At 46.4% G+C, this 26,355-nt stretch overlaps 1 protein-coding gene across 1 annotated transcript in view; it reads right to left on the bottom strand.

Annotated features, from left to right (window-relative positions):
• Kirrel3 (kirre like nephrin family adhesion molecule 3) overlaps positions 1–26,355 on the bottom strand; it is a 166,038-nt gene that overhangs the window by 117,360 nt on the left and 22,323 nt on the right. The window contains exon 2 of the mRNA XM_036192496.1: positions 6,082–6,173. Within this exon, the coding sequence (XP_036048389.1) occupies positions 6,082–6,173 (92 nt within the window). The remainder of the gene's footprint in view (positions 1–6,081; positions 6,174–26,355) is intronic.

The raw sequence follows: 26,355 nt of genomic DNA, 5'->3' as shown, positions 1-26,355 counted from the left end.
TAATGCTATGGTTTGGAGGATAAGCAGGAATTAGCATGCAAAGAGCAGGGAGATGGATGGGTTGAGTGTGATGTATGTTCTAAGAGGAGGAACCAAGGACACCAAAGTCCTGTGTAGGAAAGAACAGCCTTCTTGAGGAGAAAGTAAGTCATGTGATTGGAGAACTGGCAGGAATCAGATCAATGTGGAGCCTTATAAAACACGGAAAGGGTTTAAATATTCTTAAAAACAATAGAGAATCACTGAAATAGTTTCTAGAACATAGTATCTAGTTTTCATTTTTGATGCATGGCTTTGGCTATGTGTGAAGATGAAATGGGCAGAGGGTGGTGGTTGGATATGATGAGGAAAGAGGGTAAGAGGTAGATAGGGAGAAAGGTAAGGAGGGAGAGAGGGATGGAGGGAGAGAGAGAATGGGAGTGTAGGGGAGAAAGGGAAAGGGAGAGGGAGGGAGGGAGAAGAGGGTGTGCAAATTCAGAAGATCCCCAGAAGGTAAAATCCCCAGGATGTGGAGAGATCTTGATAGGCAGGAGAAGGAAGTGGAAATTTACAAAGTGATTTGGCGTGGTGTGCAGCCCAGGAAACCCTCCGGCCTTCCATAAACAGGTCTTCTGTAGGAATGATGGCTGGAGGAATCAGCCTGGGACAGAGCTCTAGAATCTTCCATCAGATTGTGGCAGGAGAATGGAAATAGCTGGTCTCTTGTTCCAAGACACTGAGTGAATTAAATAACCATCATAAAGTGCCCTGGAAGCCTGGGTCTTGCCATAAATAATAAACAGAGGCGTTATACAAATAACCAGCTTTGTAGCCCCAGTGGAGGAAAACACATCATCAAGAAAAATGAAATAAGAAAAAAATATGTGCCCCAAAGCTCCAACTAACATAATGACAGTATTAGCCAACATCCTGGGAACTGTGGCAGGCACCTCAGGAATGCTCTCAGGAAAATGATTGTGTGCCCTCTGCATGAGGCAAACTGGCCCCAAGGAGCCCTGTGGTAAGAGCTGCCTTCACAAGTGGGACTTGCCCTTCCTAGGCTCTGGGCTCTGGTCAGAAGGTCCAGGCTACCAACTCCTGTTTCCCATTTGCACTGATAGAAGTACAGTCCATTTGCAGGTTGGGTGGCAATGAAGTCAACCAGGACCTTGATCTTCTCTGCAAGGAGAAGCAGGGGAAAGAAAATGAAGTGCTTTGGGTCAGATGGCAAGACCACTCTACTTAAAACAGGCTCCTTTGCTGACCAGGGATCCCTTAGTTACCAGAGCATGCAACATTATGGGATGGGCGAGAAAACAAGGTATGGGCAGTGGGCTGAGAGGCAGATTAGAGTTTGTATCATCACAATTTAGAGCCTTGGCTGGTCAGTCTTTGTCCACTTGACATGCACTAGGGTCACCCGTGAAGGTGAAACTTCAAGTGAAGAATTGCTTCCATCAGCTTGGCCTGTAGGCAAGTCTGTGGGGGCATTTTCATGATTAATGATTGATGGGGGAGGGCCCAGCTCACTGTGGGCAGTGCCACCCCTGGGCAGGTGGTCCCGGGTTTTTTTTTTTATACATAGGAAAGCAGGCTGAGCAAGCCACAGGGATGAGCCAGTAAGAAGCACTCCTCTTGGATGTCTCTGCCTCAGGTTCCTCCTCTGAGCTTCTGCCCTGGCTTCTCTTAACCGCCAGGCAAATAAACCTTTTCCTCCCCAAGCCGTTTTTGTTCAGTGCTTTGTCACAGCAACAGAAAAGCAAATGGATATAGAGCCTTACAGATGACCTGATCCAAATTATTCAATTTTGCGTTTGAAAGGGCTGAGTTCTAGATGTCTAGGATCTTGCTGGGACAAGCTCCCACAACTGGTTCTACATACTTGCTCCAACTATGGGACAGATTTTTAAAAAAAACATCTGTTAGAAGATGGTAGATCAGTGTTGTTCTATACTCATCACAGAAAAAGGGAACAGGCTCCCATCTATTGGAAAGGACTTCAGGGCTGCAGAAGACTCTATGTTCCCATCCTCTACAGCCCTGTCTCCTGCATAGGGCTCAGTGGTAAGGACAGGAGCTATGATGGGCATGCACTTGTCCATAGAACAAGAACTAGCACGGGGGTGCCCCCAGGAGCTGTGAGCTGGCTCGCACACCAGGCATCTGGCTTCATCATTCCTGGGTGCTCCAGGAAGCCAGAGTCTTCAGTCAGCCCATGGTGCTATGCTAGTCACTGAGTGGATTTTTCTGGGAAGATGAGACATCTCTGGGAGGCATTGCTGCTATCCTTTCACTGAACAGAGAGAAGCAGTCACCCACTGGGAATCCGAATGTCCTGGAAGTTTGTTGTCTGCCCCTCTCTGCAGCTCAAGAGGGCACCTCTGTGTAGGAAACTTACCTGTGCAGGCCCACTCCAGTATGGGGCCAGGAACCAGACAGAAGGGAGGCCAGGGTTTCCCTACCTCCTCTCTCCTTTAAATACATTCTTCCTTGTTTATCCTTCTCAAGATGGGCCTCACAGAATATCTGGGTCCTATGGGACTTGTGCCCCTCAATCTAGATCTCTCTATAATCTTCTGCCTTTGGATCACCATGGGCAAGGACAGTCTCTCTGACCTTCTCTCCACTCTTCCTGAGCCTCGAAACCCATAACTGAAGGGAAGCCCAAGACTCAGGGTGCTGTTGAAGATGTGAAGACAACCCTGGTCAGGGTCTCACTATGTAGTCCTGGCTGGCCTGGAACTTGCTATGTAGACCACATTGGACTAGAACTCACAGAGATCTGACTGCTACTGTCTTCCAAGTTCTGGGATTAAAGCATGGCCAGCCTGGAGACACATTATGTAAAGAGCTCTGTTTCCTTCTCAGGACCCAACTGATACCCAACTTCAGGTGACTTTTGATAGTCTTCTATTGTGACTCCCAGCCTCTATTAAACATTTACCTAAGTAATTTACCATAAGTGACTCTCCCTATGTGTGAGTCACTGGGATGTATCAAGGATATGGAAAGATGGAAGTGAGATCTTCCCTCCCCCACAGATGGGGCTCACAGAACACAAGTAGGAAGTTGATGCACAATCACAAATTGTGATACATGCTGCAAAGGAAACAGACTGGTTGGCCAGGTGGAGCATATGGTGAGGAAGGAGCTCTGATTCAGGTGAGTTGTGAGCAGGTGGCTTTTGTAGAGATGTTTTTAGTGAGACAAGCTTGTGATTTTACTGTGAGGTCCTTGTGGGCAGGGACTACGTCTTATTCAGTTTAACAGCTCCAGTGCTTACAGTGGAGCCTGACACTTATTATGAAAAATTGGTATCATTTTTATGGTTTTCAATGAATGTTTGATGAATAAATAAACAATCTCTTTCCAACAGTTCCTTTAAAGCACTGAGTTCTTAATCACTGGAAGACAATGATATTAGACAACTCTGACATTTTGGGCCCAGCCCGTCTTTATCCCCTCTATCCTTGTCTGCTCTTAGCTGATTTTTTCTATAGCCTTATTGGATCCCCAGATTGTTGAGTCCAAACAGGAAAGAACTCTCTCCCCAACATTTACCAAGCCTCCCATTCCTGCAACTGCTACAGATTTTCTCCAAGAAGCTATTAAGCACTCCCAAATAGAGCAACTCTCTCATTGACTATCACATGCTTCCTTAAATGATCTTTGAATAGCGTTTTCTTTTTATTGCTTTGTGTAGCTTAACAGCACCAATTGCGATTGCTCTAACTTACGACAAGCCCCAGATCTCGAAAGCTCTTGTTCATTCATTATTTTCCTCTTGCTCCCTCTCAAATGTTTGTTATTTTGGGGGATGTAGTGAGGAGGAGGGTGTGATGGTGGGGAGAAAATAAAATAAAAGGAGATATGAAATTAACAGGGAAACAAATGAAATAGGGGATCACTTCTCCCTGGGTGACAGACACCTTATTAGATGCTGTTAAACAAAACAAATATGCTTTAATACAGCACAAAGCAAGGGTTTTTTATATTTATATTTATATGAAATAAAATGATCCCCACTTTATCTCTAATGGAAAAAGCAGCTAATTGTCCCAATAGCTCATGAATTCTGGCCACTTAGAGAAAAATAATAATAATAATTTTTTTTTTTACTATTTTGGCAATTGTTCAAATCATACCAAGGTGTGTTGTCTGGTGTGGGCCAAGAATTCTGTTGTTTGATTGATGTCATGGCTGCTATTCCTGTTCAATTATTAACATGTAGGAGTTACAATTATTTTGAGTATTGCTATGAGATAATTATAAACCATAAACAGTCCCTGTGTTTGCAGATACCTTTCTTATCTGCAAATGGGTTGAGGTTTAAGAGACCCAAGTAGAGCATACCTCTCATTTGCTTCCTTAAACAGCACATGAACTTTAGAAGAGAGAAAATGTGCTGTCTGGCACTTGGCAAAGCAAGTCTGTCTGACCTGGAAGCAGATGCCTTTCCCCTCTTCCCATTGTGACTTGGACCCTTCCAGAACCAGAATTAATACACTGCACATGACTTGTTCCACCACACTGTGTGGGCCTCCTCTAGCCCGTCTCCATTTTGTTAGCTGAGACTTGTAACTCATCACTCATCTTGGCTCAGCTTGCTCAACACCCCTTCCTTCATTTTCTTGGCCACTTAGAAGTAGAGGTCAGACACCTGGTGCCTCAAGATTCAAATATAGCCCAGTTGCTCGCCCAATCCCTAAAAGCCCAACCTCTATTTCTGTAATGAGCATCTCCAACAAGAAAATGTGTCTATTTGGCACCACGGACAGAGTCATGCTGTCAGTTCGCACAAATTAGAAGTTACTGCCTACCATTCTCTTCTAGGAGGCAGTGTTGAGAGGGTGATGAGAGAGAAAAAAGCCAATGAACAAGACTGATGGCCTTGCCACAAAATATGCAGCCCTAACCCCTGGCTGTGCTCAGCCATGGGGCTCCTACAGATGATAAGTGGCTTCTGGAAGCTGCTATTTTCTTGAACAGGCAAGCAATGAATGTAAGAGATAAGAGCTTCCTGGACTTCCTTATGCTGACCTGACTCCTAGCAGACTGTCATCTTGAGGGGTTCGGTGACAGGCACCCAGATAGCCAGGGTTCTAGTCTGGGCCACATACAGAGGCATGAGTGTCATGGATGATGGGTTGTGAGGAAAGACAGTTGTTGAATCCAGGGAGAAGGCACTGGGCTGTGTACAGTGTAACTTATGGTCACATGATAGGAGTGTTTCCTCTCTTTTGCTTGGAATGGGAAGGAAGCTACAGGAGCTATGAGCCCTTATGGGGGCCGGCTCATGGCAAGCTGGGCTGGTGGGAAGAAGCCACAGCTTGATTTGTCTGACTTTAATGAATAAATGGCACCCCCAGCCATTGTCTATCTGCTTTTGAACCCTGGCAAACAGTCTGTGGCATTTGATGAAGAGGGTTATTAGCTGCATGGAGACAGATGGCCAGGGATGGAGAGAGGATTGGCTCTTTATGACAGCAGATTCATAAGTGACAGTGATATTCTCACATGCTAGCCCCCATGTTAAAGTCAATATCTTCCCCAAGTCCTCTGGGACACAGGTGATCCTCAGTAAAGATCTGGTGCTTGAGGAAGGCAGAACCATCCCTGGGCGTGAGACAGAATTCAGTCTGTGGAGTTGGGAAAGTAGGCAGGTCTTTAAGAGCAGGCTCTGGGAATACAATGCTGCCTTATTCTTTATGATTCTCCTGAGTACCCTATAAGGTGCTGCCAGTTCAAGAAGTGGGAATGATTCAAGAGAAGGAGGGGGACCTTTGGATTCAAATGATAACAGAAGCCAATTTGACTGGGCTGGGTAAGGGGGTAGAAGATCAAAGACAGGGAAGAGAGAGAACAAGAACGAGAAGCAGGTGACACGTGGGGAAGAGAAGACAGCAAAAGAAAGGCATTGCATCATCATCATCAGCAGCAGCAGCTGTTCTCCCCTCTGTAAGCAGCACCATGAAGATCAAGGCCCCCACTCTCCTTCCTGAACTGTCATGTGGTCCTTGTCCAGGTCACTCTGCACCACAGCTGTAGACATACCCTCTCCTCACTGCATCACCCATGAGGGAAGAGGAGGTTCTCACTGACCTTCATTCATCCTCCGAAACTTGTCCTTGGCCATGTAGCCCAGCACCAGACAGCATCCTCTTTTCTGGAGGCCAAGCTCTGGAAAGAAGATACAGGTGAGTGAGTTGGGAATGGGTCAGGTGTGAGGAGGCTTCTTAACCAGGGATACTTATTTAACACACGTTTCTATAGCACTTATGTCACAGGCATGACTTAAAGTCAGTAGTCCTTGCATGATTTCACAGCATCATGTGAGGCAAAGAGCATTGTGCTTCTCATTATCTACAGCCTTCATTCACAGATATATGAAGTAAGCAGCCGTAGCAGGTGCTGGGGTCAGGATTTTGAAGTTAGACTCTAGAATCCATTCTCGTAACTATTGCTCTAGGTTATATGGGCTTTTTATAGTTTAAGGTTGGGGACCATGACTGAGGCACTTTGAGATTGTGGCCAGATTAGCTGAACAAGAGCACCTGATAGTGTCCAGAGTGGGACAGCATGACCAGACATAGTGGGTAACTCAAGATGAATAGTGAGAGTGGAGGAGACACAGAGATGAGGGATAGACAGGATGTGTTCAACCTTCTGGAAGGGTGGGATTCTTCACTTGCTGATTCTTGTGAATTCCTATGGGCAGGCACTGTTCAGTGACATCATCTAGAACTTGGGAAGTGTAGAATTAGAGTACAGAGGTCAGCAGTGCTGAGACACAAGGACCCATAGCATGATTGACTTTCCCAGAAGAATAAGAAGAAGAGCGACTTTGGGTAGCAAATGCCGGATGCTATCTTTTGTAGAGCATGTGTAAACCAGCTTCTATTGTGTGTGAGAATTGGACTTGAGTACATCTGCCTTACTAGAAGGCAAGCTATACACTGTGGTATTTGACTTTTGGTTCTCACTTGTCTTGGGTACTTTAAGAATTCTAAACAATTTCACATCCACTTTAATATTTGATTCCCACGGCAATGCTTTGTGGGATGTGAATGGGCCATTGCTGTTCACATGACACAGATGGGGTGTGTGTGGAGGCTCAACAATGTTGAGGGACTGTCTTTGATGCTTTTGACTTCTCATTTCTACCTGCTTGTTCAGAAGTCTGACAAATGGGACAGCTGCTTTACACTGGGCAAATGGGCACCTGATATTGTTCTAGAGGGCATATGACTGCAGCCACACCACCACAGAAACTTGCCAGGATTCCTGCTACATGGCTGTTTCCACCTGTGTTCTCAGAGAAGGAGGCTCCTACTGAGTGGTGTCACACATGTCCATGACACAGATGTGTCCTTGGCCTTCCACCGACAGGTATCTTGGCTGTCAGAGAATAGACAGCGTGGGATGATTCTTCCTCCTGTCTCTGCTCAGGATGCTCTGCATCCGGCTGCTGCCACCCAGGTCCAGCCTCTGACAACAGGATGAAAAGGAGCATAGGGCCCCCGAGAACAGATAAGTCAAGCTTAGGGGTTCGTGCCCTAGGGAAAAACAAAGCTTGGCAGGTGGTGGTGGGACACCACAGCCCAGGGAGGTCACCAGCTTTGATCTCCTGATTCTTTAAAGGGATTTATTGACTATCAGTGAAGAGCAGAGAGGCAGATCCGAGGGCGCTGTTTCCAAAGGCTCACTTCCCTTCCTTCCCCTACACACTTGCTCACTCATCTGAAGGCACAGCCAAACCGTCTTCACTTCAAACGGCTTCACATCTCAGGCACCCAAATTGACATGTTAAGTTCTCCCATCCAGGGCCTTGGCCCTTTCTTCAGGGGCTCCTGTTCTGTCGAGGGCCGCCATGTGGATCAAAGCCCCTTTGATGTTTACTTAGTATATTTGTGGATTCCTTCTAATAGCCACCCCCAAAAGGCAGGAATGTAGCATGCAGAGAGGGGGCCAGTGGAAGTATAGGCTGTGAGGAGGCTCCTAGTTCTAGCCAACAATAGTTTTTTGTCTAAGCTTGCACCTAAAGTCCAGGTGCTACCAATAGGAAGATTTAGCCTGACCATTAGTATGACAGGCACAGAATGATAGAATTGCTGATGGTTCCTATTATATTTATCATTGACTTAAACAAACCTAAAGCACAATAGTGGTGGCTTTGAATGGAAGAGAGCATGGACTACTAGATTGAGCCTAGGAGAGACTCTAGGGGTACATTGAGGAAGGAGGGCAGAGGATTCTGGAAGGAATTCTTTCCTCTGTATTCTGGGAAGCTTTCCATCCTCTCAGGTGACCATAAGGGGAACAGTTCTAAAGACTGGAGTATGAGTGACCTGTCATATCTGATTGTCCACAGGTTCCGTCTCCATGAGGCAACCTAACTTATTTTATGTGTCACATACTAGGACACCTCCCAAGTGAGCATCAGAGGAGAGGCTGAACACTCATACAGTTATTATAAGCAAGAGTCTCTCTGACTATATTTGATTTTTGTAAATGAGCAGGGAAGTAATTTTTTTAAAAAAGCTCTGATTAATAAAAGAAATTGAGGATGAGGTAATTTCTCAATGTATTTGGCTCATTTAATTTGACACGTGTGGGTTAGTCTTAATTATTTAGGCGGCTACATTACAAGGCGCTAATAAGCACACTGCAGAAATTTATTAAGTGAGAGGGCTCTCTGGCTTCGTCTTTGCTGAGAAGTGAGGAGAAGTCATTGGGATCCCTTTGAGAACAAGTGAGCTGGAGGGCTGCTGAAGTGAGGATTAGGTAGCTTGTCATATGCAAAATTTGAGATGTTCTTTGGAAAGATTGGTGGAGCCAAGCTAGAACTCACCAAATCCCTATGTGGCAACCCATAGCGGGGACAGAGTGGATGAGGCAGGGGAATGTGAGTGCCCATCTAGGGAGGAAGAACCTTGTCAAAGATGCTCTCTATACGTAGACCAAGAAGGAAGCAGAAAGTACTCATGTGAACTGGGGGAGACATTCAAGTAAAAAACAAAAACAAAAACAAACAAACAAACCAACACCCAAGGCTATCAGGGGAGAACACAATACAAAAACGACACTACCGAGAGAGCGTGAATTTCTGTTTGTGAGGTAGTCCCGCCACCAGCCTGTCCCCTTGTCTCTGAGATGGATAGTAGAATGAAATCACAGATGCTAGTTTTGAACTTCAGGATATGGGGTCTTCTACAAGTAGGCTACTGTCTTCAGCTTCATCAGTGGCAGAACCACCAGACTCCTCAAAGGCCTCATGGAAAAACGAATGAATGGAGCCTTGGCTTAAAAAGACAGTTCATAGCAAAGTTTAAAGTCAGTTGTGGTTGGGTTGTAGCACTGTCTGAGGAGGACAAAGGCTTAATCACTGCTATGTGCACAGAAACAGGTGTTAGAATAGAGATGTTTCTTAAGGAGATGGGATGGTTGGCACCCTGGGAACTTTTGGACTGTGGATTGTGAGCAACAGAAGGATCAGAGTATCCTTTTCCAGCCCTGAGCCCCTACTACCAGGTTCAGTGTCTAGCCCATGGCAAGTGCTGGGCCAGAGGATGGCTGACTTAAAGGGCAGATTCAGAAATGCTAGCGGTGGGGTGAGCAGTTCTCCCTGACCCAAGTCAAAATGAGCTTAGATGTAGCAGGATGCATTTAGGTTAGGCTGGGATGCTTGTGGAGTGAATGAAACCTGTAATTCATCCAAATAGGGAACTGTTCCCCAAGTAGGGAACACTGTGGGGTTTTCTCCAGGGAGGAATAAAAAGGATGGTCTTATAAATGGAGCAGGTCTTTTCAGCTTGTAGGCTGTGGATGGGGCTCGTTCTAGTCTCCAGCTCCTTTATTCTCACGACTACTACCAATCATGACACGGCGATGCAGCATTCCATTTGTGGCACAGTTACTTTTTTCACAATGCTGTTATATTTACTATCTCATTAGATGCTCACAGTAGCTTGGCAAAGTAAGCAAGGTGGAAATTATCTCCTCCATTTTGAATTTAGAAACCAAGACTTAGAGAGCTAAAAATGATACTTCAGGGCCAAGGACCTAGCTGCTGTCGGTTCTCACTCTAGAACTCAGGGCTGGTTTCAGGGTCAGTTCTTAGGGATATCATGACTGTAGATGCTGCAAGTCAAAACAGACCAGAGAATACCAGAGATGAATTGAGTACAGCTTCTCCTATTCCAAACTCATAATCCTCCTCACCCGGCCCCACCAAAGCCCTCATCCCTATGTGTGATCTTATGTGGAGACTGGGACTTTGCAGAGGTGGTCTAGTTCAGATGAGGTCATTAGGACTGGCCCTAGTACAATATCACTGGTGTCCTTATAAAAGGGGAAGTTGAAGGAAACATATGAGGGTAGGGGCTGGAGGGAGGGAGGGAGAGAGAATGACACATGAACATGAAAATGGCCATTTCTAAAACAGAAGGAGAAAGATCTTTAACAAGTCCTTCCCTATAGCTTTCAGAAGGATTTGAGTCCACTGACATCTTGATCTTGTGGTCCTAGCCTTTGGAATTGTGAGGGAATGCATTTTTTCAGTGTCAGTTACTCAGGTGTGCTCTTTTGTTATAGCAGTGATAGCTAACTCACACAGTCAGGAAGGGGAGGAGCCGGCTTTCCAGTGGGGTGTGGCTATTTCCAGTGTCTGTGATTCTCTTCACCTCCTTCATTTGTCACAGATGCCACACTTAGAGAAGAGTGTCACATGACTGCTCACTGGGCCCAAAATGATGGGAGAGCATTGATCAGAGATGCTGCAACAGGACAGCAGAGTTGATGGGTTCGAACCCACAATGGGAAAGAGGGCAGTAGACAGAAGGCTGCTGAGTGTGCATGTGCCTAGGTGCCTTCATGGGCAGTCTGGGATGTTGGGAGGAGTTTTCTTTCCACTTGTTATTCCCCATCTAGAGACTACTGAGGCTAGCTAGAACAGGGGCAATGGACAGGAAGCAGCTCCTGCCCTCCCATTTCTGAGGTGCTCCAGAACGTGAGTGGATGGCTGTTTGTAGGAGGACATCTCTTCTGTTCCCACCTACTTCCTCATGATAGCTGGGTGATAGGATGATAAAAGTTCCCGTCCGTGGGTTACTTACTTTTTTGCCATGTTATCACGTCCCTAGCTCATTCAGTTGCTGAAGACTAACCTTTTCTAATTACACCCTGTTGGTTAGAGATATAAGCTAGGACAGCCATTAAGGAAATCAGGATGGAGGCTAAGAAGAGAAAGACCAGGTTTTCCAGCTGTGCTATTCCTGAGAATGTGCCTGAAGGACTCTAAGTCAGCAGACCCAGGGACATCTGCACACCCAATAGCCAAGTTATAAAATCATCTGTGACGGCCATCACCAGACAAATGGATGAAGAAAATGTGTTACACACACAGTGGCATTTTATTCATCCATAAGGAAGAGTGACATCTTGTCACTTGTGGGAAAAACAAGTTGAGCTGGTGATCATCACATTAAGTGAAGTAAGCTAGACTCAGGAAGACAAATATCATGTTTTCCTCTCATGTGCAGAATCTGTATTTTAAAAAAAAGACAAGAAAGCAGAAAGGGGATTATTTGGGAAGAGAAAGGTGACCAGAAGTATGGAGGGAGGGTTCAAAAAAGGGCAATAAGAATACAATTAAGGTATGTTATATATGTGTATAAAAACATCAAAATGAAACCCATTACCGTGTACATTAATGTATCCTAGTAAAAAATTGAAAGCAAGAGATTAGCACTTTCCCTTTGGAAACTATTTGACTCTAGCATGTTTCTGCAAGTTACCAAACAGAAACTAGAGTATGCCTGGTGGGCAACTGTAAAGATTTCAGGAGCAGAGGGGAGATAAGGGAGGAGAAGCAGGCAGAGGCCAGATCCTGGGGCAGCTGAGGAGCCTCCCTGGAGTCCGTACATTTTCCTGCAGGGTGCAGGGGGCCCTTAGAACGGCTAAGCTGGGGGAAGGGAGGCCATCATGCACTGACAAAAGAGGACTTTAACCAGGTATAGATGATATGGAGAAGAGAGAAGCCCGGAGAAGATTGGAGCAGCTAGGAGAGGCCTGCCATGCTCCAGGTGAGAGACGATGGTTTCCCATCTGCTGCCCCTTCTTGCTCTCTGAACACAGCAGAGATCTGGAAAGAGGTAGAAGGACACAGAGGGTTCTCAAGGGGGACACACAGAGCCTGCAGATCCTTGCCATCTCAACACAGAGAGCAGCAGAATGGCTGAAAATAGCCCCAATTCCCCAGATGGTGCCTCGGACCATATGGAGGAAATGCCAGCTGGACCTGGTTGGAGTTGCTGGGAGGTCCTGATGCTTCTGAATGAGCAGAGCCGGCTGATACTGTGATGAAGCACTCAGCAGTGAACCGTCCCATGGGGTCCCAGAGCTTCTGTTTCCTTTTTCCCTCTATAAATTACTTCTCCTAATATCTCCCTTGCATGGGTTACATGAAAATCCAAAAAGCCAACACATGATAAAAAGAGATGGGAATAAAGTAGCTAAAAAGGACGAGTCCAATGAGGCAAATATCAGAGTCAGGACTGGAGGTCAAGGACCCTCTGCTTTCCTAACAGACAGGAAAATGCAAACGTGAGAGGAGGAAGGCCCTCACCAAATCCATATGGTGAAATATCAGGTCAGCATGGCAGCCACAAGTCAGTTGAACTGGAAAAGCTGAAGGAGTTAGAAAGAGGCTGTTGCAGGAGAGACTTAGGGCCTAGAAGTCCTGGAAACAAGGAGAAAATAGTGAGTCTGAGAAAGGTCCTTGGATGAGACCTTGGAACTAAAGGAATGTTTAGCTCAAGGAAGGATGCAGATATGGCCATAAGTGTCTTTTATTGGAAAGATCAAAGGATTGTGTGACCATGAAGGGAGCTGACCATGTTACAGGGCAGTGATGGTGCACTCCGGGCATCAAGCTCCCAAATGAAAAAGACTCAAATAATAATTTGAGAAGGCGTTTTGATCTGAAGAAATAAACTTTTCATCAGTCCATATTCAGCTGAGAGGGTGAAAGTCTTATGGAAAAAAAATCCTAACCCTCCACAACTAGCACATATTAACAAGAATTGATGAGATAATGTCCACTCCACAAAAATTCAGAGTCCACTGTACACAAGTCAAGCTTCCTATCACAGCAAAAATAATTATCCAATTGGTTTACACAGGCGTATATGGGTTGAGTATCCTTTATCCAAATGTGTGGGGCCAGAAGTGCTTCAGAGTTTGGAATTTCCGATTTAGAGAATATTTGTGAAGTCATGTGAACATCTTTAATAGGAAGCCCCCAAGCCTGGAAAGCTCTGAAATCCTAGGCTTTCTTTCCACATTGGATTTGGGGCTTCTGAATGTGCAGCCCTCACTTGCCAGCCCTCAAAGACAGGTAAATGTTCAGGAAGGCAGTGACACCAGGTGACGTCATGTCGTTTCTACTTGGCTTGTCCTTATTGGAGAAAGAAACAAGAGATGAGAGCTGGGAGATGGCGAGAGATGCCCTCATAAAAGGTCCTGAAGGCTGCAATGACCCTGGGGATGTCTTTGTGGTGTGTCTGCCCAGTGGCCTCTCACAGGTGACTGCCATCTAGAGCCATCAATAGCCATTCGGTCCCCAGATGTCTTGCCAACTGCAGAATTGCAGGTCTCGTGTTTGGGAAGTTTTTGCCTCCATTCTGCTGAACTCCAGCTTGCTACATCACTTCTACCTGGTACTATTTTCAGTAAAATTACTCACATCACACGCAATTAGGATGCCCGTAAATCTGCAAAGATCCCTGTTTTCTGATCAACTCCTATAATAAAGAGACCCAAGGAGAAGATTCAGAAAGGTTCATTTGTATTGACTAGTTGCCTGAACCCAGCCCTCTAGGACACATAATAAATGTTTAATAGACCAATAATACCTGTTTCATAACTTTTGAGTCTCATTGCTTGCTAATCTAAGTTTATTAAGGAACCATAAACTTTACATTGTTGTAAAAACATAATTGTTATTTCATAGCTAATTTAATATGAGTTAATTATATTAGAACCAAGTTTCCCCCATTCATATTAAGTATCAATTAGTTGTTTTAAACTATTGATTTGTATTTAATTAACTATGCTATTACATACCAATTAAATTCTTACAAGAGAAACTTGGAACAGCTGTGTTCTTACAGTGAGTTTTTTAAAGTAATGGATTGCATAAAAAGTCCCTGTCTTTTAGGAAGCGTCAACACTCAATGGTGATAATTCCAAGGAAGTTCTGTGTCCACCAGCCCATCCTCACTTGCTGCTGCAGGAAACATGGCTTCCTCAGACACCTGCTGATCAAAACCTTGCTGCTTTGCAGCTTTGTACAGGATAACAGTCACTGACAGTGGGTGGCATTTGCCTCCTCCTGCCCTCCTAAGCCTGCCTCAGCTGTGCCATTACAAGCTGGCACAGCCCAATCCACAGTGTGGCTGAGGCGGCAGAGTTATTAACAGCTCCTCGCCACCAGCTGTGGGGTCTAGAATAGTCTGTTTTGCTATTGGCCCCACATCCCATGTGCCTACAGGAAATCTGGGTGACCATGTGGTCACCAGTCCTTTGGCTGTCCAAATCTCTGTTCTGTTGGCCTAAGCCTATGAATCTTGGAGAAGAAAAAGCTAGCCAACAAACTGCACAGCTGTAGGCATGGAACCTCGTATATTGTTTTAAAAGTACTTGTTCTTTATTATTATTATTATTATTATTATTATTATTATTATTATATTATTATTATTATTATTATTTGTGTGTGTGTATGTATGTATGTGTGTGACACTATGCACATGGAGATTAGAAAACAACTTCTTGGAGTCAATTCTCTCCTTCCACTCAAGGATGCAGGAATTAAACTCAGCTCATCATGCATGGTAAGTGTGTTCACCTGCTAAGCCTTCTTACTAGTCTTATCTTGTTCTATTTGGCTTGTCCTTATTGGAGGAAGAAGCAAGAGATGAGAGCTGGGAGATGGCGAGAGATGCCCTCATAAAAGGTCCTAAAGGCTGCAATGACCCTGGGGCTGTCTTTGTGGTGTGTCTGCCCAGTGGCCTCATAGAAACAGGCACCATCATGCCTCTTGTTATTTATAAATAAACCCCCCACCCCATACTGGGGATTGAACCCAGGGCTTTGCACATCCAGGCAGGGCAATACCCTACCACTGAGCCCAGAAACTGACGTTTTAGAAGGGGCAAGGAGTTTGCCCACAGTCCTACTGCTGCTGAGCAGAAAGACTTGGCATGATGTTGTCTGGCTGACCCCCTTGAGCACAGTGTGCAGCACTCCAGTCTCTTCTCTGCAAGACACAACTCCCTGTTGAGTACGTGTTTCAGCCTTATGGCTGCTCTCTGTGACCATGCCTGGCTCTTGTCACCCTTTTTCTCTGGCATCTTCCCTCTGACACTGCCTGGGGTCCTTCTGTCAACTGATGAACTGCCTAGAATTCCAGCAGAGCTACCATCTGACTCAGATGTGCCATCTTCAGGTGCTTGCCATCAGTAAAGGCTCTGGGCTGGGAGAGTCCATCATGACCCTCTCTACATACTGGAGTGAGGACTAGGCATTCTCCTTGGGTTCTGGACACAGCCAAGCCTTGCCTATTTTCATGCTAGCCAAGCCCACCTCCATCAAAATCAAAGTTGCTTGGTGCTAAATGGCGGCAGTTCATGAATTTCTGGGCTGTTTTGTGTGCACCGTGTCAAACCTCAGAAACTCTATATAGATATTTCTATCTGATTGAAAACGAAACCGAGAATCCAAAAGGCTGAGTATTAATAACATCTTCATGGCCAGACAGCCAGTAAGTGTTGATTGGTAAACAAGAACATAATCTCCATTCTTAGGGTTTCTGGTAGAATTTCTGTGGGTGGCATTTAATAGTGTTGGTTGAAGAGTTTTGTGGGCAACAGTTTTACCACAGAGCCAAGGATTCCTCAGCTTGTCTCTCACTCAGGAAGTCTAATTCCAGTGAGTGATCCGTTCTGTGAGGGACTAACAGAGATCACAGGATCATGAAAGTATTCCAGTCCTTCTTCCCCTGGCTTGTTAGCAGTCCTTTTAGCCTGTAAGGAAGAGGTGCTGCCAAGGGCCACATGCCTGGAAGGCTTTGATACTTTTCCTACTGTTTGAATGGGGACCGATGCATGACAGCTGTGTGCCCTGCCCCTGGGGAGTCTCAGCCTGGTATATCCTGTCAATCATGGCTGGGAGGCCAGGCGGAAAGAGGCGATTTTCTGTTTTTATTTTTTCTTAATGTGACCAACAGTTTTCAAAAAGATAAGCATAAGGGTAGTCTGGGGCTCTGTGAAGTCCCACCTCACCTCTAAGCATCTCATTCTATCACCTACAGGTCCCCTGAGGCCCAGATCTTTGGAAAGGCAGAGGTCCCCAGTGATGCTCAAAGAGAAGCTTGGTTTGTGGATTTAATCTCACACACACCAGTGAAGAGATGAGCATTAGCTCCACTGCACAGGTGGGGCTCCAGGAAGCTGATTAATTTTCCTGAACTTGCATTTGCGGGTTGGAGGACCCAGGATTAAACCCAGTCCTGCTTGGTGGCAGAGCACAGGTCCAGGCCCTTCTCCTGGGATGTAGTGTAAGAATGTGAATATTACTTAGAAGACCACTCTAGACCCGGGGAAGAAGGGACCAACAGAGTACTGGCTGATGGTTATAGGCATCACTGTTTGGAGATGGAGTGCACAGAGCAGCCTTTGTGGGAGTTCAGGGCTTGGGGAAGAAAAAGTTGCTTCAGGGTGTGTGTGTGTGTGTGTGTGTGTGTGTGTGTGTGTGTGTGTGTGTGTGTGTGTGTGTGTGCTCAGTGAACAGGGGTGCAGGAGGCATGGCAGCACCTTGGCTCCTGCTCAGGGTGGGCTAGCAGCAGGGGCATGGCTGTGGCTTGGTGATATGCTTACAAAGCATTTTATTACACATTTATGATCCAAATAAAATTTGGCCGTGGAGGACTGAGAGGGTGCCCTAAGAACGTATCTCTGGAGTCAAGCAAAGGATACCCAGCTTTGGCCTCATAACCTCCATCTTTCACCAAACATGATGGGGGCAGACAGGGAAGGAGAAAAGGGTGAAGAAAAACCATCCTAGCAGCTGTAGACTAGAGGCTTTTAGGGACCTCATGGAAGAAGAGCAGACTAGGCTCTTGCAGGCCGGGGCTGGGGATATCCTTTACTTTCGTGGGGTGGGGGGGAGCAATACAGAAGAGTGATGATGTCATGCTCTTGTCCCCAGTCAAAAGCCAGTAAGAGCTGCTGCATTCACAATCTGGGGGCCATGCCTGGCCTTGCAGGGTGGGCCTTGGACACTCACATTGCTCACCTCTGCTGGGGAGACAGGGCAGCTGTGAGGACATAGGGTTCCTACCCTCCTCCTCCTGCTGGCCTGGACTGCCCACCAGGGCATTCCATCTGAGCCACCTTGGGAGCTGAGGCTAGTCAAGTGTAGAGGTCCAGGGCTTAGGAAGACTCAACCTCCAGGGCCCAGGTTGTTGCCTGCTGCCTCCCACTCCATGCCCACCTGGGCAAGGAAGGCAGGTTAGAATGTATCAAGAAACAGTCAGGGCTCCCTGCTGCCATCCATTGCTGAAAGCCCTCCCCAAGCCCTGCACACTCCATTACAATTCTGTATCTTATAATTAAATTGAATCTGCCAGTTACCTCTCAGCACGGCAGCAATTCAAGCTCATTGGAGGCTTTCTTTGTTTATTTTCCCTTATTTATTTATTTAGTAATTATTTATCCAGCTACCCATGTAGCTGGATGGAGGCTTTAGTTCAATATTTCTTTTGCCTTCTCAAACAGCAACAACGGAAAACATCTCTCAGATGTAGATTCCCTTGACAAGATTTCAGGACTGCAGTAGGTCTGGAGGGCAGGGCTGCACTGGGACAAGGTTAAAATGAAGGTCACAGGAGAGGCTTTGTTGCCAGGCAAGGTTTCTGCTCTGATGCTCTAAGCTTTCTTCTGGTCACAGATGCCTTGGAAGACCTGTTAATTCTAGAAAGATCTATGGAAAGCTCTTGGAGGCCCAGCCAAGGGACTTCCTCTGGGGTGATGAGATCGCAGTTCAGAGGGTATGAAAACCAGGCTGGGGCTGGAAATGATCAGCAACTGCCACACAGGTGAGGCCTTGCACTGGAAGATGTGTTCACTAATGTGTGTCTTCCTTCAACCCGTACAGTACCTGGATATATTTACTGATGTCAGAGGGAGGCTCCACATCTTGTCTGAAGTCTTCCCACTGCTTACAGCAGAACGGTAATTTGAACATCAGGCTTGGGGTGAAACTAAGCCCCTCCATTTCCCTCAGAGCTCCAGATGAAAGCTGGAGGCCCAGCTGTAAAACCTAAGGCTTCTCGGTCCTCTTTAATAGTAACCTTTCAGCAGAGGGGGCCAAGGAGAGCCTGATAGCTTTGATTAAGAACTTGGCTTCAAACAGATCCAGGAGGGTGATTCAGAACAGCCAGACACCACTTAACTGGAATGTGAAAGTTTACTTCCTACAGGGTTGGATCAGCAGGAGGCTGATTGTAAAGGGGCACACCAGGGGCTAAGCAAGGCTTGCATAGCAATAGCCAGGTCCCAGAGAGGTGACCCATTTAGGGCTATACCACCTAGCAGATCCACCTGGGCAGAAGATAAGGTGTGTGTGTGTGTGTGTGTGTGTGTGTGTGTGTGTGTGTGTGTGTGTGTGTGTGCTCTCTTCTAACAGTGGGGAGGAATTCCAGGCTGAGCTGACAACTTAGATTTAATTTCCTCAAAGAGATAATGGTATGTCTTCATCTCCCCCACCCTTGCTATCCTCATCTCTAGCTTACTTAACGTGGCTGAGTAGGAATGAGTAGTGCAGGAAAGATCTTGGCTGGTGTTGGTGTTTCCCAGGCCTGGTCAGAAGCAATAGAGCTGTCAAGGCTTACAGTAGGTGGAAGGTGGGAAGTGGGACCCATCACTTTTGTAACCTGTCTGCCCGTGTGAAACCACCCGGGATCTGTCTCAGGCCCTGGCCAGGTCACTGAGGATGACCATAGTACAAGGATGTAGACTGGTGGCTCAGGGTCCAAAGGAAGGAGGATTCTAGACTGGTGGGAGTGAGGGAGTTTGGTCTAAGAGGGAGAATCATTCAAATAGAAGGTCTGCTGAGCAGGAAGCCTTGAGTTACCTGGCTTATGGCCTACGAGCTAGGGTCTCTTCTAGCACTGGAGGTCAAGAGAAAGAAGCCAGCATAGGAAGCTTGGGCCACTGACTGCTCCCCAACCTGTGGGACTTTTCACACAGCTGTGATCCTCCAGTGGCCTATTCGCTCCTGACCACTGGTGTCCACCATCAGCGATTTTTTTTTTTAATACACAAAATGGAGCAGCCTTTGGCCAGTAGGGCTAGCTCATTAGTAAAGACACTTATTACTAAAAGATGCAAGCCTGACAAGCCGAGTTCTATCCCTGAAGCCCAAATAAAGGTAAAGGAGAGGGCTGACTCCACAGAGCTGTCCTCTGACGTCCATATGCATGCTGTGGCACATGCACCCACATACTCCCCCGTGCAAACACACACACACAACACACACACAATCATAATAATCATAATCATAAATTAAAAATAAATAAGCAGCCCTGGCAAATGTTCAGCTCAGGAAGCTGAAGGTGAGGTGGGGCATGTACCGATCACTTACACCAAACATACAGCCCCAAAGTTGAATACATTATAAGTACCCCATAACCGATAGTTATAAAATAACAGTACACTATTATAAAGAAAGGGCTGTGTGTAAAGTGGGGACTCTAAGCCCAGTGCCCAGAGACTGCTCTCACCCTATGGCTCAGCACTCTGTACTCAATGCTCTACTTTCCATGCTAGTGTGAGGCTAAGGCTGGGGGCTTGAAGAGTGCCCGCGTGGCAAGATGGGACGCAGACAGGAGAATTGTCTGGAAGTTTGAAGATGATCGAGCTTGGAGTACACAATGTAGGAGAAACAATTAAGACCCTGCCTCAAAACAAGACAGAAGGAAGACCCAACTCCTGAAAAGCTGTTCGTTCTGTGTGGCATACACATGCACACACACGCACACACACACACACACACACACACACAGAGGCACATATAGACACACATGGAGACACATATAGACACATAGACACACACAGACACATATAGATACACAGATAAACACAAACAAACATAGACATACATACAGACACATATAGACACATACATATAGACATTCACACAGACACAAACACAGACACACAGACACATATAGACATGTATAGATACACAGATAAATATAAACAAACACAGACACAAACATACACGGACACATATAGACACACATATATAGACATTCACACAGAGACACAGACACACAGATGCAGACACACACCGAGACAGAGACACAGAGACACAGACACAGACACACACATACAGAGAGAGAGAGAGAGAGAGAGAGAGAGAGAGAGAGAGAGAGAGAGAGAGAGAGAGAGAGTAAACAAATAAAATGTGTTACCAGGCATGGGATTCAGACTTTTATGTACATCATCTCATTTCCTTTGGACACCAACCCTCTGAGCAGTACTGCAATGGTTCTGATTGGACAGTTGAGGAAGCTGAGGCTGGGGTAGGTTAAATGTCAGCTTATCTGTGTAATGTCTCAGCCAAAATTTGAATCTGAACCTGCTCTGATATGAGGTCCTGAATTCTGAATTCTATTAAATCCTGTCCCTTCTCCTGCATGTGGAATTTTGTCACTAGTAGATCCAAGTCCCTGGTTCACACTACGGGGGTGATGATGTAGGTAACTCTGAGTTCCAGTAAGCAGATAGGATCCCCAGGTTTTCCTGTGTGAGGGAGATAGAGCCTGCAGGCTGCTAGAGGGTACAGTGTCTCAGAGCCATTGTCTAGGTCCCTTATGGCTCCATCTCAGTGCAGCACAGGAACTGAAGAATGTCTGGTTCTCAGAGGTGGAGTGCTTGGCCATCCAGCCTGGTGCCCCTTCCTCCATTCTCCGTGATCCTCTCCAGAACAAAATCATCATCCCTGATGGCCGCTGAGCTCTGAGCCAGCCTCACTGATGGTACCTCATAGCCCTTTGCTTGGGACAGATACTAGCTTGATTCCTAAGATCTCTGTTGTCTTGAGCTGGGTGACCTGGGGGAGTCACTTCATTGTTCAGTTTCTCCATGTATAGACTAGAGATTGAGCCAGATATGAGACCTAATCCTGTGCCCGTGGACTCTACTGATTTTGCATACTGACGACATAGAAATGTGTCATTTTGCCGAGAGAACTGTGGCTTCATAATTCTTGTCCAGGGTGATGCCCCTCTTCCACCCAGACATCGATAAAAATATAATAGACAGAGAGTCATTTGTAAGCAAGAGGACTGTACTCTCCTAGTTCTGTGGGCCGAGACACATCAGATCAAGGCCACACAGGATCTGGTGAAGTCTAGCTGGGTGTCTGGCTCATAGCATATTTTCTCTGTTTTCTCAATGATGGAGAGGACAAACAAGCTATCTTGGGTCACTTTTATGACACCAATACCATTTACAAGAGCAGTGTGGCCCATTCTCCTAATGCCATCTTGGGAGTGAGAATATCAATACATGACTTCGGGGAGATAGAACATTCAGACCACAGCAGACCTGAACTTCTTAGCCTTTAATCACAACATTCCTCAGCAAACAAACAAACAAACAAACAAACAAGAAGCCTACAATCTCTCTACATGACCCCTTCAATGATGACTGTAGTTTAAAAAACAAAGTTGGTCAAAGGTACTGAGACTGCAAAGTGTTCCAGCTTTATTAAAGTAACATTTCCTGAATGTTAGTAGTACTGCTCATAGGGAGTGGGAATTTCAGCTTCTGCCTCTGGCCCAGCAGCCCAGATGTGTGCTTCTTCCTTTAGCATCTGTTGGATCACTGAGCTCTCTCAGGAAGAGGTTCCCAAAGGACAAACGGGACTTCCTCTTCCATGTGGGAGGAGCTGGGGTCAGGAAGCAAGGGCCTGCCTTACAGGTATGTCAGATGCTGGTCAGCAGGGCTAGCTCATTCAGGTCGTAGGCTGTTTGTACTACGCATTTCTGTATTCCTCTGGTCGTGTGTATGGTCTTGTGTACATATTTGATCTTGGGCATTAGTCTGAATTGTCACTGAATGTTAGAACTGGGAAGGGGCCTTAGAAGTCACTGGTCCAACATGGCATAGAGGAGGAAAGGAAGCTCAGAGGAAGGAAGGGGTCTGTCTAGAGTCCCTGGGGACAAGAGCCATTTCTTTCCCAACCTGTGAATGCCCAGAATACTGGGGACAAGCATTGCTGCCCATCTTGCCTGCTTTGTTTTGGCCTTCCCTCTGTCCTCGACCCATGGTGCTGATCACGTGAGTTGTTCTGAGACTGTGTCCCCACATTCCAGCTCTGTGCTGTTGCCCCCACTTTCCTCCCACAGGCTGTCTGTGCTCCTTGTAAGCCTCATTAATACGTAAGTCAATCTCTCTAGAAAACCCTCTTGGCCTGATATCCCTCACCCTTCGATATAGATAGGGGGCTTTCTTTTTGGCAACAGTGTCTACCTGACAGTTGTATCTTGGTATCATAGTGGGGTGGGTTTCAGGGCACCCCTCGTCTGGGGATACCAAGCTCTGCCCAGGCTGAAGCATTTGTATGTAACTCAGCACATCCTCCTATATTCATGGAACCATCTCTAGATTATCTGTCATACCAACTGGTAGGTAAATAGTTGTTAGACTGTATTGATCATAGAATAACAAGACAATAATCTGTATGTCTGTAACACAGATGTAGTTTTTCCCCTAAGATTTTTGATTCTCAGGTGGTGAATCCATGGATGTGAACCCTATAGACATGAAGGGCCAGCTATGCAGACTTCTGCTATGGAAGTCCCAATGGATGTGACCGTGGTCTCACATCTTTGACTCCACCCTTCTGGACTAAGAGGTAGAGACCATCTCCATTGCCTTTGCAGTCTTGTGTTCAGACATAGGGCCAGATGCCTGGTAGGCATGCGGTACTTAGACATGGTGGGGACTCAATGGGCATCCCACTCTGACCCTGCAGATTGCCAAATGACTTGGCATCATACGTCCTTTTAGTGTTGTGGGGTCAAAATGAGGGGTCAGGTCTGAGCACTTTTCTGGTGGTTTGGGAGTGGACCCCACAGAGTCTTGACCTTTTCTTTTTGTTTTTCAAGACAGTGTTTTTCTGTGTAGTTTTGGTGCCTGTCCTGGATCTTGCTCTGTAGACTAGGCTTGCCTCGAACTCACAGTGATCCACCTGGCTCTGTGTCTTGACCTTTTGTCCTACTTGCCACCATCTATCCTTTCACAGAACCATGCCACAGGTCAACCCTGTGGACAGACTGGTCTTGTGTGGCATCCTGCTAGGCATTCAGGTTTTTGTCTGAGTTCTTTCTATTATTCATTCAGCACTTGTTGAGTGCTCACTGGGTCAGTCCTGGTTGATCTGGGCATTGCAGTGAATAAGCCAGACAAGTCCCTCTTTAGGCAGTACCTTTTTGTACCTGTAACTTAGCGGTAAGAAAAATCCATGAGGCTTGGGCAGGTTTAACATGCCAAGAACTCAGCATCTCCATATGCAAATTACTTTTACTAAAGACCATTGCTACGGCAGTGTGGGTCACCCAGCTTGTGTGTCTGGGGCTTGGCACTGCCAGTAGTTTGGGATGCAGGTGCACACATGTGGAGGCTGATTCGCCTGTTCCTCATCATCTTGGCTACTTTGCTTTTGAGGCACACTGTCCACACCCATGTTAACCAGGACTCAGAGATCTCTAACCCCAGCAGACTATGCTGCAGTGGAAATGGATAGACAAGAGAGCGGCACTCACCCAGCGGCCACTTGGTGCTCAGTGTCTTCCCAGACACCATGTTGTTTTCGCTCCACACTGCACCTGCTGAGGGAGCCCTCATTCCTTTCTTCTCAGGATGGGAAAATTAAGCCTCAGAGAAGCAAGCTCATGGGCTTGCTCAGAACTCCATGGCTAGTGACCTAAGGTGTGGCTGAAGACCTATGCTTTCCTGTGATGGCCTGTAATTTTTGGAGGGATACTCCCCACTTTGGTGGGGTCCTGCTGTGAAGGGAAGGGAGACACAGACTGTTCCAAACCTTCCTCCACTAAAAGGCTCAGCAGCATGTTTGTCTTGGCAGTGCTTCATATTGACCCAGGGCACAGCACATGGGTGAAGAATGCAGTTGGGTGGTTTTCTCAGGATCAATACACGGAGTGAGGTTGGATCTAAGTTCATTAACATGTCAACGGAAGCAAACTTACTCTCTGGGCTTCTGAACGCAGTCAGGTGGAGGGCTAGGGGCAGGGGCAGAACTGGGGATGCCAGGTCAATTGGGAAGAAGGTCTGGGCATATCTATTGGATCATTGTAGGGGTCTGTTAACTTAGGGGTGAGGGGACCCTAGCTTTGCAAGCAGTGTTCCAGAAACCACTATACACATCATCCTTGCTAGGGCTGTTTCAGGGAAAGCAGCTAAGTGAAGACCTCCTGGCCTCAGGTTCTCTGCATAGAAGGGGCTTTGGGATCACTTGATTTCACTGTCATATCCAGTGAAAAAATTCCTTTGCTGCAGCTTTGAGAAAGTCACATGGTTTTCCTTTAGATCTTTCTGAAGACAGGGAGCTCATTACTTTGCAACCTGTGGTTTTGTCTTTGAAGAGCTAAAGTCAAGTTCAACAGAAATCTTCTGCTCTGTAAGAGGAAGGTCTCTTGGCCCCTTGAGCCCCTGAATGCTTGCAGCTCATGGAAACACCCCTTGGCCCTTGAAGACCTTGGCTTTCCGCTGTCCTTTAGTGTCTCAGAAAAGAGAGATATGGTGAAAGGGGAGTTTGCTGCCAGAGGAGCCTGACTCACAGCTTTGGAAGGGGAATGGAATGACCCTGGATGTTGATGTGACTTCCCTCTGGGTAGTGTTTCTATAAACGTATAAATGGCGCTATGATGGGAGGTGGGGGAAGAATGTGGAGTTTGGCAAGTCCCTTGTGTGTACATGGGATGAGTAGTGAGGGCTACAGGTGATGTGTGAGTGTGTGTGTGTGTGTGTGTGTGTGTGTGTGTGTGTGTGTGTGTGAGAGAGAGAGAGAGAGAGAGAGAGAGAGAGAGAGAGAGAGAGAGAGAGAGAGAGAAGGGGGTTGTATGTGTGCACATTACTTATGCAGGCCCCAGAGGAGGGCCCCAGAATCTGTCTCTCTTTCTTGGAGAGCTCTTGAAAGTGATATAATGCTGTGTATAGCAACAACTTCTGTGCTTCTGATCAAGCCCAAGTTCTTCTGTCTCAAGGACATATCATGTTCTTGGAGGTATAAAAATTGTCTTTTCATATTACAAGGGTATGAGTTTGCTACTTTCAGGTGTATTGAGACGGCCATATGCTGAAGACCATCCATGAGCAGACATCTTCCCAGTGAGAGCCTTTTCATGAAGTCTCATGCTATCATCACCACAGCTAGAGATGGGGATTTATACTCATTTTACTAGGATAACATGGAGGACCATCAGGGTGCCTCGGTCATCCAAAGCCACCTAGCTAGAGAGAAATAGGACTGGGCATGGATGAAACCTCAGCTCATCACGCTCTTTCCACCTCCACATGTCACCTCCAGGAAGCAACAAGCACAAAAGGTCTCCCTGTCTGAATTTTTCAGTAGCTATGCCAGGCTCTTTCTTACCCTCCAGCCCTCTATGGAACTGGAGGGTGAGCAGGTCATCTAAAACAGGTGGTGGTAGTGTGGGCTTCAGGGTCCCATCATGAACCCTGGGAATTTACTATAGAGGAAGAGAAGAGGAGTGAGTTTCCAAACACAAGTGAGCATAAAATCCAATTTTGTAAATCCCATCCGAGGCTAGCGAACTCAGGCTGCCCTGTCAATTAGGACTCTCCCAGGTGCCTAGGACAATAGTTCCTCATTTTCCTCAGTCCTCCTGCTTGCTGTCTAGGCAGGCATTCATTCCTCTGACTTTCTTATTAGATTTCTTCTTCTCCTTTCCTCAGTGGAGCCTAGAAACCATCTTTAATTTAACCATTAAGTTCTCCCATGAATGAGGAAGACACGTGGGATTGGGTGGAAAGTGAGAGAAAGAGGAGAATGGGAAAGACAGAGTGGAGGGGTGGAACAGACAGACCAAGGCACAGAGAGGAGAGCCAGTATCATTCTGTCACAGAGGGAGAACACCCAGTTGTTCTCCACATCTGGATTTGCACTTCGATCTCCCATGTTATCCTGTTGATCACCATGACCCCCAAATCCCCACCCTGCCCCATGATCCCCCTGCCTCTCTCCAACACTGAGCTAGAATGATCT

The sequence above is a fragment of the Onychomys torridus genome, chromosome 7 (genome assembly GCF_903995425.1).
Source record: "Onychomys torridus chromosome 7, mOncTor1.1, whole genome shotgun sequence".
NCBI lineage: Eukaryota > Metazoa > Chordata > Mammalia > Rodentia > Cricetidae > Onychomys > Onychomys torridus.
This window is presented reverse-complemented; position numbering and strand designations above follow the sequence as displayed.